Source organism: Ctenocephalides felis, unplaced genomic scaffold (assembly GCF_003426905.1).
Source record: "Ctenocephalides felis isolate EL2017-DRISC unplaced genomic scaffold, ASM342690v1 CF-g0.4_SCAFFOLD_00845, whole genome shotgun sequence".
NCBI lineage: Eukaryota > Metazoa > Arthropoda > Insecta > Siphonaptera > Pulicidae > Ctenocephalides > Ctenocephalides felis.
Genome location: NW_020536999.1, coordinates 31056405 through 31069215, shown reverse-complemented (window position 1 = coordinate 31069215; position 12811 = coordinate 31056405). Strand labels below are relative to the sequence as shown.

At 30.6% G+C, this 12811-nt stretch overlaps 1 protein-coding gene across 2 annotated transcripts; it reads left to right on the top strand.

Annotated features, from left to right (window-relative positions):
* Positions 1-2138: 2138 nt before the first annotated feature.
* On the top strand, positions 2139-12800 carry LOC113364180 (receptor-type tyrosine-protein phosphatase eta-like). Of its 2 annotated transcripts, XM_026606662.1 has the most exons (9): positions 2139-5408; positions 6967-7241; positions 8520-8687; positions 8943-9182; positions 9329-9466; positions 9550-9788; positions 10285-10413; positions 10565-10934; positions 12612-12800. In XM_026606662.1, exons 1-9 carry the CDS (start codon positions 2954-2956, stop codon positions 12663-12665), a joined length of 4068 nt encoding a protein of 1355 aa, XP_026462447.1. In that variant the 5' UTR covers positions 2139-2953; the 3' UTR covers positions 12666-12800. The 2 variants fall into 2 exon arrangements, with proteins under 2 accessions (XP_026462447.1, XP_026462448.1); XM_026606663.1 differs by lacking the exon at positions 10285-10413.
* Positions 12801-12811: the final 11 nt, after the last annotated feature.

Here is a 12811-nt window from a genome sequence, read left to right as displayed (position 1 = left end):
CAAAACGATTTCGTGAATTTTCTTGCCTGTGGTTGTTACATTGTTTAAGTCATTTGAATACCAATTTATGAAATTAGTTTTCATAACATGGAACGCACATTTTTATCCTAAATTCTGCGGAATGAATTCTTTAGAGTTTTATCTTACTGCCATTTAAGATGCTACTTTCAAACGCTCTGGTTTTCTGGTTCTGTAAATGCTGTGGATAATCACTTTCGTGGTCTCTATTTACCAATAATGTGTATGTGTACAATATTGTATTTAAGTATATTATACCTATCCATGACAGTACAAGGCGTGTTCTACTTCCTACAAAATAGCTTTCAAGTTCCGGTCGGGTTTCTACCTAATGAAAAAACGAGGCTGTGATAAGTGGAGTGCTAAATAACAGACAATTTGTTGCTACAATTAATTTTTTAGGTAGATGACACTTAGGGAATTAGTCTGATAGTATTCTCATTCGGTATAGTAACAAATTTTATGCATTTGGGTGTGCCTTATTACTAAACTTCTCGGAGAAGTTTGTGTTTTTGCCAGAAAATCCGGGAAATGGATCGCATGTGTGAGAAGAAAAATCACTTTCAAACTTCATTTCAATTTGATTTCAAAATTTGAGAGCCGTTGATACATTTTCTATAATGAAAATCTATCTTTTTCTATAGTGTGTAAGTGTATTTTCAAATTTGCTCACCACATTTTCGCCAAAGTTGTTCCTATAACATTTCGAATTAAATTTTTAATTTTAATGTAATCGATATGGTGTAACTTTCTTCATAAGTTAAAATTTGCATTTGCTTTCTCTTTGTGTATTAAATAATATATGATTTTTTTCCTTAACAGTTTATATATACACAGAACCTTTTCCACCATCATAGCAACAAGATAATATTTTTTTGGTTAAAAGCTGAAAATTCCTAATTAAATTACCTTACTTTACAAATAAAATTTGCTGTATAATATCGTAAAATATCTCAAAGGTACTTTTACGATAAGTAGTACTTAGCTTACAAATTAATTGATGAGATGGTGTAAGAGTAATTATAATAAATTTTAATGAGTCTCAATCTTTTATGTACCTGAAACACATCTTTTATTACTGGCATCTTTACAATAAGAGAAAGCATGTTTATGAATAGACCAAGTAATTTGTGTCGACTATCATAAATATATTAATAATAAATCATAGTACTTAAATAACAATAAGTCGGCTGTTTCGAGTTTCTTAAGTGACACATACATTATTTTTTGTTCCTTATTCCGATACTGTTGTTTGCCATTAGTCTTATCAGCATAAAATAGCTTTTTAAATAATTAATTATTATTATAATAGAAGAAAGTTTATTATTGTAAACTGTTAAGAAAACATGGAGCTTATGTTTGTTTCACTGTTTTATCTTGTGCTAATTTTATTATTTGTTCATTAATTTTATGACGTTATTAACACGGTTTTGATAACAATTTGACACAAAATAATGGAAATCGTAAGATCTATTTCGTTTTATTCTGCAGTAACTTTTAATATCATAGTTGATGGTTTCTCTTTCTCTATCAATGCAATTCTTCAGATTTCGACTAAAATATTATGTAGAGTTCATGCCGTTCACTTGTTTCAACTGTAGCAGAAGTAGCTCTTTATCCCAATTAGTTTTTTTTTCAATTTCCAAACGCGTCCTCATAAGTCATGTACTGATTCCAGCAATTAGTGTAACGACTTTATTATTATTATTATTATTATTACGTTCGCTTCGTGATGTTTTTAGTTCAGTCGTCTAGATTTTGTCACGTTTTGCACAGAACATTACTGTTATGTGTCAGACTGACTTAAAGCAGAGGTGAATCTGATATAGTTACTAATTCGCGTATTTGTGCCGAGTAAATTGAAAATTATGATTGCTGCAATATCTGAGTAACAGTAAATGCGGACTGAATCGCAGTTAGGCGTGTGGACACGCATTGCCAACATTGATCCAGTTAAATGATCGTTTTTGTACTTTATGGAGTTCAATAACTGATTAAAAGATGGTTAAACATATTTCTATTATCATATCAAAATCTAGACTTTTAAAACTGTTATTTTTGATAAATCGTTCAAAATTTAAACATTCTAATTAATTAAATATTTTTTCTTACAGATATATTGGCAGGCGCATTTCTGTCGATACTTCTAACCATTCACCCGACCGAGGGATACCGAGCGAATCCTGAACTAGTGTTGCGTCATCGCAGAGAGACTGACACCGCCGCTCCATTAGAAACGAAACCTCTAGAAATCGATCTTTCAACAAAAGAATCCAATAACACTGATACTAGTTCCAGTGATAGCAAACTTTCAAAACCTATCACACGCAACCGTGGCAAAATCAAGTACCACTCCTCGCAATTTACGCCAAAGACTAGTGAAATATCAGCAAATGCCAAAGAGGAGGATAATAAAAAAATCCGACATCATAGAATAATAAAATCAAGGCAGTATAGAAATGTTTCTGAAACTACAATAGCTGATGTGAGTACTGAATCTATTAAGGATGTGAAGCCGCAGTCTGATGAAACAACCCCGACTATAGAAGCAAAGGCTGAGAGTAAGAATAATGTGTCTGCTAATGTTGAAGCTTCTACAGAAACAGTTACAGAGTCTACTACGATAAAAACATTAAGATTTAGAACTGCCGTTTCTGCAAGCTTAGAACCTCAAGAAAAAGATGATACACAATCTCAAACAGAAACTTATGTGGGAAAAGAAACATTGGTTCATTTAGAAGCAAAAAATCTATCTGAAACTGTTAAAGCAGTGCCTGCGAATGAAGAGCTTACCACTACATCCTCACCTGAATTATCAACTATTTCCGCTAAACCAACTTCAACCGAAATACCTAGCTTTGATATTAGTAAATATATCTCTGAAGATTTCCATAATCAAAAGTACCGCTTACCTTCAGATGAAGAATCTACTTTCATGTCTTTGCAAGTACATGATCCTGTTGAAGCTGTTAAAGGAATTCGACCAGTCGATCTACATAGGTTTGAAGATGAACTAACTACTCCAAAAACTATTATTTTTGATGAGCATCATGCTGCACTAAAAGATGACATTAAAAGTAATTTAGCTGCAAATGGCGGTGAAAATAGTGAAGCCAATATAGATTTAGATGCACTAGCCGAAAAGGCAAAGACTGATAATAATACTAGAGTTGACAAATTGAGTGTTAAAGAAATATATAGCAAAGACATTGTGGGAGATGATGGTCATAAGCACAAAGAATTTATATCCACTAATGGTACAAAAGTTGAATATGAAACATCAAATTTTGAAACGAATATAAAAGAATTAGAGAAACAGGACGAATCAACAGAAATGAGTTCTAATGAAAATCATAAACATGAAGTTGTAACAGAAGCGTCTTCAGCTGTAACCAGTAAAGTAATACACCATCACGCCTCAGGGTTCGTAAATAATTTAGATGTTAAAGTTCGCGAAGTTTTTCCCGATTTATCAACATCTACGCCGAGAATCATTATGCATACACCTGCAAATATTGTAACCATCCCCGTCGTGGATGCAATATCAAATACTACTCATCCACGATTAAGAATATCAGTAAAAGCAAACAAATCAAATCCACAAAATGATTCTGAAACTAATGAAAACATATTAGGCAAAGTTTCAAATCGTGGCCAAAAATCATATTTAGTCAGCACTCCAAGTTCAGTACAAGACTCTAAATCATCCAACGAAATTCAACAAGCACAGGAAACAGTGCATGGTACTACAAAAGCATTTCGACAATTAAATTCTTTTTCACAAGAGAACATGGAAAAGTACAATATGAATTTACCCGATAATGCAGATGCATGGTCCTTGATAGGAATGAAACATGTGCCAACACAAAAACAAAATATTTCGGCTATTACAGAAACACCAATCAATGTCAAAGAATTGGTTGATTGGAGTGAAATAATGAAAAACGAACGAAATTCTTCTGAAAATACGCCAAATTCTAGCACAATTAAAAATATTATTGGTCGAGTTACTGAAAGCCAAGGAGAAGAAAATAAACTTATACCTGTACAGGTACCAGCACCGACAAAATCATCAGCTCTGGTTGTAGAAAACAACATACCCAGCAATGATTTAACCACAATGAAACCGGAGGAGTTTATAGAGAAAAATGATGATCATAAAAAATCTAAACAAGATACTAAAGACGATGGTGATAATTTGCAATTCAATAGAGTAGATGATTTTGAAATAAATTCTCCCTCATCTAATATTGAAAAAATAAATATTACACTTAAAAATGCTGTTATAGTGAATGCAACATTTCCACCAGTTATAATAACATTTAACATGACGACTATGCCGCCAAAATTATCAGAAGTAACGGAAGCATCTATAACTGAAAAGCAGCAAGTATATACGACGACAATAGGACATCAAAAAGTCGTATCTAAGAATCATAAAAAGCAAATGACAATAGGAGAGCAAAAAGTACAAATGACGATGGAGCAACTTAATCATACAACTCAGCCCATTCAGCAAACAACATCAAATATTTTAGAAATGACTAAAACTAGTACCTCACCAAACATAGTTATTATGTCTCCTGATCAAATAAACGCTGAAGATAAACGTCCTTCAACTGTTCTAGAAGTAGATTCGTCAACTGCAAGTGAATATGATATGTCGGCTTTCACAAACGAAATTATTCCAACAACTACAGATGTGCCTACAGAAATAACTGAAGAAAATCTGACAACTATGATATCGAATTCACCAACATCGTCTGAAATTATGTTCAATGATTCTCCTAGCTTACCAACAGAAGTACCCAAATACGAAACAACGACGGTAGAAGAAGCCAGTACATCCATGTTACCAGAACAAACTACTGAAACAGAAGAATCTTCGTTTACCACCATTAACACACAGGATGTAATAGTTACTGAAACTGAAACTACAATTACAGAAACACCTCTAGACTTTATTACTGACACAAATGAAATAGCAACGGATGTACCGGCATCAAATAAATCTTCTTCTACGCTTCTGAATTTCCCGGAAACAACATTATCAAGCAGTTCAGGAATCGAAGAAACAACTTACGGTAATATGATTGTGAAAATCATGAACGTGACAGAAAAAATGAATGAAGAAAGCGATTTTCCTCCTTTGCCACGTCTGACCACATTTAAACCGAAGGTGACTCCAACTCCAGACACGTTAAGCTCCGATGATTTTATTGATGAATATTCAGATATCACAGAAGGAATCGATATAAATATTAATGGTAACAACAATAATAATATTGCTGGTCACGATGAAGAGATTTTTAAAAACAAAAGTAGCGATATTCCGATTTTGCCAACGGAGCATGAGAAAGAAATTCATACAACAAGCCCAAGAGAAACAAGTAAGTGCAACACATTTTAATACTAAAATAAATTTAGTTTACTTCATTGGATTCTTCGAGAAAAAAATTATTACCAGTTAATTTATTAACATTTAAACATTTTATTTTATAGAAACGAAAACTTTTTGAAGTGGATAAATAATAATTTTTATATTTATATAATATTCAAAATACCAATAAAAATTAAATATAATAATTGAAATATGGAATAATAATTGATTTGGAAACAATAGTGCTTTACAGATGTGTTTGCCCACAAATAAATCAAACTTATAGCATTCTTTGATATAATTTTGTTTTGTTTAATTTGTTCAGTTTTTTTTATTACCAAATCAAAACTTCATAAAATAAATAATATTGATTTTAATTATTATGATTAGAAGTTAAGAATTATTTAAATTTACTTGCGTCATACTACTAATTTATTTATTCATAAGCAAACTGTAATCAATAATTGAAAATAATATTATAATATTATACAGGTTCTTACCAAGCTGATTTATATTAAGTACCTAATGAAATATTTTACCTAAAGATTTTCAAAATATCTTGCATATTTTAATAATATTTCTGAACTAAAATATTTGGCATACATTCAGTTTATTGTTGTGGTTCAGATTTATGGTACATTTTTATGAATAGTAAATAATATCGTGTTCTGTTTGGTTTAGTAGTATTTATAAAACAGGTGTTAGCATCCTATTTACACACCTGTCATAATGTACACCCTCGTACATATTTTTATATATGTCCTTAACATACAAACCTAGATAGAACCCATATCTAATACATATAATTTTGAAATCGGATCGCTTTTGATGAAGAGTAAAGCTATAATTACATATGACCATAAATTAATATCTTATATATAAGGGTATATAATTTTTATCCTGTTATGCGTGATCGTCTTTTGACCTGCATAAATCTTATATTTATTATGCAAACAGTTGAGAAATTATAATTGCATTACAAATGTTCTATAAACGTTATCAAGCAATTACGCCCATGCAAATGATTTGATAGCACAATATTGAAGCTCTATTAAGTAAATTTACTGTTAATTTATTTATTTATTCACAAAGAAAAAAGATAATAATATTTATTTAGTCATACATTTTTATTTTTAAATTTTGATTATAAATCATCTTTATATTTAACGTTGTGAGAGTATGTTATTATTTACATATGATATCTCGTTCAATGTGAATAATTACAATAAACGCACAATAAGCTTTTTCTAAACAATGATGATATATAGCGCTCAGCAAACGTGAGTCTTTTAGGATTTTGTCATTAATGTTTAAGATTTCATAGTGTCTAGATGTGATTTGCAATAAAATTAATAATTTTTCAATTGGATCTGTTCAACGTGATAAAACAAGTGAAGTGAAACAATTGATTTTAAATATCAATTTGGAAATTTGAAGGTAATAATAGTTCAAGCAAATATTGAAGAATTATTATTACAGTTTTTACTAACTCTGGTTCATAGAAAATCGTTTTTAAGAACGAATGTATTTCGTCAATCAGTATGATACTCATATTTCATTTGTCCCAGATCCAGGCCAAACTGCACCACCACCAGATATGAATGCAGACAAAGATATCCCCGACTTTATAACAGATCGGGTGCTACAGGAAGATACTACCGTGTCCACAAAGGAACCATTTGTACCTCCAGAAATAATTACCACAACAATATTTAGTACTACGAGTAAAGATCCTGATGGAAGTTTGGGCAGTCAGGAACCTCCTGAAGAAGGCGGAGCAGTGGCTGCGGTCACCATCAGCATTATTGGAGTTATTGCATTGATTGTTTTAGTTGCTCTCTTGGTAAGTACATATACATATATTTATTCTCGTATATACACTTTTCATTATAATTCCATGAATAGATTAAGATTATTTTGAAATCCTTCAATACTATGAGCTAATTTTCTTGACCTTGGAAAGGTTTCATCTTTATTGATTTTATTGAGCTTTTTTAAATCCGACCAAGTGGTAGTTTTTTCTTTAGTCTTTTGTATATATACATATATACCATGATGTCTACTTTGAGTTTGGTTTTCATTTGAACAAGTACAACTAATAATAATTAATTTTTTATTTAATTTTTGATCATCTGTTGTTTAACAATATAAATAAATTACGTAAATTAATTTAAAATATTAATAATACAAATTTTAATCGCAAAAGATCGAAAATGAAATTTTTTCTAATCATTACGTTTCAGGGGTTTCTGAACATTTTGGCATACCTTACAAAAATTGATGTGTGTTCAGATATATATATATATATATATATATATATATATATATGTGTGTGTGTGTGTGTGTTCAGACACAAACTTTCGTCGACGATTTCGTGAACATGGATCAACCGATTTGAATAATTCAAAAAGCATTTAATTCATATTGACGGGCAGACGTGCTGATTAGCTTTTGACAAAGATATGTCCAGTCGTTTTGAAGATACAGGGCAAAAAGTGCCCTAAATGGTGATTCAGTTTTTGAGATAACGGAGCGTTTGATTTAAATGATCCAAAAAACATTTTATTTGTATTGACGAAGAACGAAAATTTTTGGGAATGCGGGTCCAGCGGTTTCGGAGAAACAATAAAAAAGTAAACAAAAATGCCATTTGGTTGTCAAAAATGTTATTAGACATCTACACATCAAATAATCAAATATTTTATAGAGATTTTAATAATAACAGCAGATTTTGTACATTTCTATGGGTTCTGTGGCAATGTTTATCAGTTAGAATGTGACGCGGAGCTTACACGCTTCGATATTTTGTCTCTGCGCACATCTCACGAAAACGCACTTTGAAGAAAAGTTTCAAAATATTTCAAAAAATAAAGATAAATTCAATTTCTTCAAAAAAGTCAATATTTTCAAAAATTTCATAATTCTCAAAAATCTGTTTATTTTTTGAAAGTTTCAACAGTTGGTCTTAAGGCACGATGCAATACACCACTAGTATATTTGTTTATTTGCCCTATTCCTCATTTGATTGGGCTGAAGCGGTAAAATCTTTGCCGCATTCATGTATAGATCTTGAACTGACTATTACACCGTTAGCAAAATAAAGTTATTTGATTTTTTTTAGTATGTTATGCGGAAACGCCAGCATAAACGTACATACGGGCAGCGTTGCACACCAGTCAGCCTGGACGCGTACAGCGTTGATAGCGTTTCGGTCTACAGCAGCGTCCGGGGCAAAAACAGGGCCAGAGCTTCGAAGAGATCTTATGGAAATCCAGCATTCAATGATAGCGTAAGTAAAATCATTATCCAATCTTAATAGAAAACCTCAGACCGGCTAATTATCTTTTCAATTTAATAAGTGAAACATTTGCATTTGTGTGTCAAACTTATGACGCCATTTTTATTTATAGTTCATCCCCTTTTTATCTAATTGTATTATTAATAATATCACTGCATCATCAGACAAAATTCCATCTAAATCCAAGATTTGTAAGTTATCCAAGGTTTTATTTTATCAGTACAAAAAATAATTCCTTTTTTGCAGGGGATGACTTCACACAGCATGTCCTTCCCTGCTCTAAGCAATTTTATTTCGGACGAAGCTGCAGTATTTGCTGAATTCACAGAAATCCCTACAGTGACCGTGCGAGCAGATGAAGTGCCAGCTGGATGTGAAGTCAAGAATCGTTATGCCAATGTTATGCCACTGCCTGAAACCAGAGTTCCTCTAACTGCAAAACCAGGGGATGAAACTGGGGCTTATATCAATGCGAACTTTGTCAGGGTAAATTTTAATAAAGCAGTACCAGAAAAAATATTGCTTGTAATATTTTGTAATTATCTATAATTAGATAATTAGATATATCTATAATTTTATTTATGATTTTATATGAAAGTTTGTAAATAAAATTTTTATATTACTATTTTCAGGGGCCAAGAGGAATCAGGAATTATTATATAGCTTGTCAGGCTCCGATGCAATCTACTGTCAATGACTTCTGGAGGATGATTTGGGAGCAGCAATCCAAAGTAATACTAATGTTGACTGATCTTTACGAAAATGGTGTGGTAAGTTTTTAAATGATTGCTATAAATGTGCCAAATTATTTACCGTATAGCCATAAAATTCATTATTATTTTTTCTCCGATAGGAAAAATGCACAGACTATCTCCCACCGTCAGAAGTTTTGGATTGTCATAGATTGTTCGGTGATTTTAAAGTCACGTTGAAAAAACGCGAAGTTAAGGATAAATACGTAATTTCTAATGTGCAATTGTGTAATATGGAAAGTGGCACGTGGAGGGAAGTAACGCATTTATGGTATATGTGGCCTGAAAAAGGAGTTCCGAAGGAGTACCAAAGCATGATTGCTTTCTTGATTGAAGCAAGGTGAGTTGGAACTTAGTTATAGGTTGCACGATTTTTAAATCGCTCTAATATGTTTACGGGAATTAAATTTGTTTTGCTAGAATATATTGATATCTAAGGCAAGTTACTTGCTGTTTCTTCACTATTTTAATAAAAATAAAAATGGAAGTATATTGAAATTAAATATTTAATTCAGCAACACGTTTTTGAAAATAACCTAAAAAAATAAGTAATTGTGTAGATTTTAATGAAATGGCGGTAGAGCATGATGAATAATAATTTCAGGGTTCAAATTAGATTTTATAGCAATTACAGCATGCTGGAATCTAATTTTTAGAAAATCGTTCTTAACATTAATAAAATTGATTTTGCAATATAATTTATGTTTATTTTATAGTTGTGATTGTTACTTCCAATATTTTCAATTTATTTATTGTATTTTATTGTGATAAACTTAATTGATCAATATATTAATTCATTAGTAATATAGTATTATTTTCTAATATTTCATAAACAGAAGTTTTATGAAATCTCCTCATGAAAAAACTGAGAACAACAATACATCTGTAGCAAAAACTCAGCCTCCGAAAAAGGAAGGATCTGAAGTTAACATTTATTCTCCACAGCAAGCACAGAAAGTGTACAGGTGCGCACGTTTTTTGTCAATATTTATTTTAAGAGGTGTATTTCAAAACACCATTAGTTTGAAGAAAAGTTAGGATAGTATCAAGAAGATTTTTAAATAATTAATGGACTAGTGTTTTAGTATTTATCTTGTATCGTATTTCTTTTACCAGGAAAGCTCACAGGGCACCGACAGAGCCCCCAAACAGTAACGGCGATGCTAAAAAATCGCCAAGTGGGGAATCCTCTTCGAAAAATGCTCAAGCTAAAACAACTACGACATCTATGTGTCGACTTACTACGATAAATGAGAAATCGCCGAACGGTAGTGTCTCGGAGCCGCCGTCCCAATATTCGACGGCGCCCGTGGTCGTGCATTGCAGTCCGGGAACGGGACGTACCGGCGCGGTAATCGCTTGCGATCTCGCGATAAAAGAGTTCGAAGTTAATAGAACCATTGATTTGCCGAAGACTGTCTATAGAATTCGCAGAGATAGAGCTAGCTCTGTGCAGACTAAGGAACAATATATGTTTATTTACCAGGTAAGGGTTAATTAAAATGTTTGCCATGTTTTTTTACCAAGTGAGGGTTGATTATTTCGCTAAGCTTTAATTCAACTTATGACAGTTTATGAACAAAGCTTGCTTATTTTACTAAAATTTAATTCAGCATTTAAAGTTTATAATGATTATTTTACTAAAATTCTTTTCAACGTATAAAAGTCGACGAAAATTTAAAATTTACCCTGACATTACATGTTGAGACGTTCTTTATGATGGTTGTTTATTTTGCTAAAGTTTAATTACATCTACAAAATATTACGAACAAAATTAAAATATTTCGAACAATACATGCTTATTTACTTATAAGTGAGGATACTTTGTCAATTCAATTAAATGTATAAAAGTTTACGAGCATTACATGCATATTACATGTAAATTTAATAGGTGAGGGATGTTTTTTTTTACTAAAATTTCATTCAACTTTCGAACATTATGTGTTTATTTTCTCAAATTTAATACAACATCCTATATTTATTTACTAGATGAGCGTTGTTTTCTTGTTGATTCAACACTTAAAAGATAACAATTTATAATACTTATTTACTAAGTAAGGGTTAGTTCCAATTTTTATTTTACAAAAATTGCGTGATATTTACTAGATGAGGGTTGTTCTTTTTTTCTCTAATATTTATTTCAACGAGTAAAAGTCTATAAACATTATATATTTATTTACTAGACGAGGGTTGTTTGTTTTTAAATTTGATTCAATATCTAAAAGATTACAATATATCATACTTATTTAAAACGTAAGGGATAATTCAAGTTTTTATTTTGCAAACGTGATATTTACTAGATAAGGGTTGTTCTTTTTTTTCACTAATATTTATTTCAACGAGTAAAAGTCTATAAACATGATATGTTAATTTACTAGATTAGGGTTGTTTTTATTACTAAAATTTTACTATGTAAGGATTAATTCAAATTTCAATTTTACGTGATATTTACTAGCTGAGGTTTGTTTTTTTTTTCTTTGAATTATGAAGCCTATTAGAATTATATTACTTCGCTAGGTTTATTTTTTTACTAAAATTTAATTCAACGTATAAAACTTCACTAATAATACATATTTATTTACAAAGTAAGAGATGTTTAATTTTCTTAAATTTACAAACAATAAACGTGAGGATTGCTTACTTAATTAAAATGTAATTCGAGGTCTAAAATTTTATTTAATCGTTTATATATTAATATATTTAAACTAAAATTGATTATTTATTATTTTTGATGATATCTCATAGTAGATTCAATTTGTTGAAAAGATAATTCGGAATACATTTGCAATAAATATTGTAATTACGTTTTTACTAAATTTTTTAGTTAATATTTTCTAGGTAGTGCATATCAATTAATTTATGGGAAATTAAACTTTAAGTGAATTCTATGTTACCTGACCCGTTCATATAAAAAATGACCTTAGCAGAAAATATTTTTATTGCAAATTTAAATTAATTGATTGATCAACATGATATTTTTTTGCATACACTTTATGTACCATAAGTATTTTTATCAATATTTTGTCAATACTTTTTTTTTTGTAAAATATATTTCAATCTTTCAAGATGATCATCTCGTGAAGGCATTTTTATATTTGTGACTTACAGAGTTTACAAAAAGAAATATTGTGTCTATTAATTATTATTTTATTTTCTATTTCAGGTAATAAATCTCTATGCAACAAAACTGACTGGCGGAGTATTGGATTCAATTTAAGCATCACATAGCCGAAAAAATAATAAGTATATGCTCTACATACGTTAATTATATTTATGTCAAGTTTACATTTTCAGTAAAAAAAGATTTTTGTCAAAATTATTGCCATTTTCTTTAATATTTTGACTTGTAACTGCCGACGTGAA

Bases quoted from the DNA above. Each gene is read 5' to 3' on its own strand.
- LOC113364180 (XM_026606662.1), top strand. From the start codon at position 2,954: ATGTCTTTGCAAGTACATGATCCTGTTGAAGCTGTTAAAGGAATTCGA. The intron at 5,409-6,966 runs GTAAGTGCAACA...CATTTGTCCCAG, and splicing joins AACAAGCCCAAGAGAAACAA to ATCCAGGCCAAACTGCACCA. The intron at 9,183-9,328 runs GTAAATTTTAAT...TACTATTTTCAG, and splicing joins TCAATGCGAACTTTGTCAGG to GGGCCAAGAGGAATCAGGAA.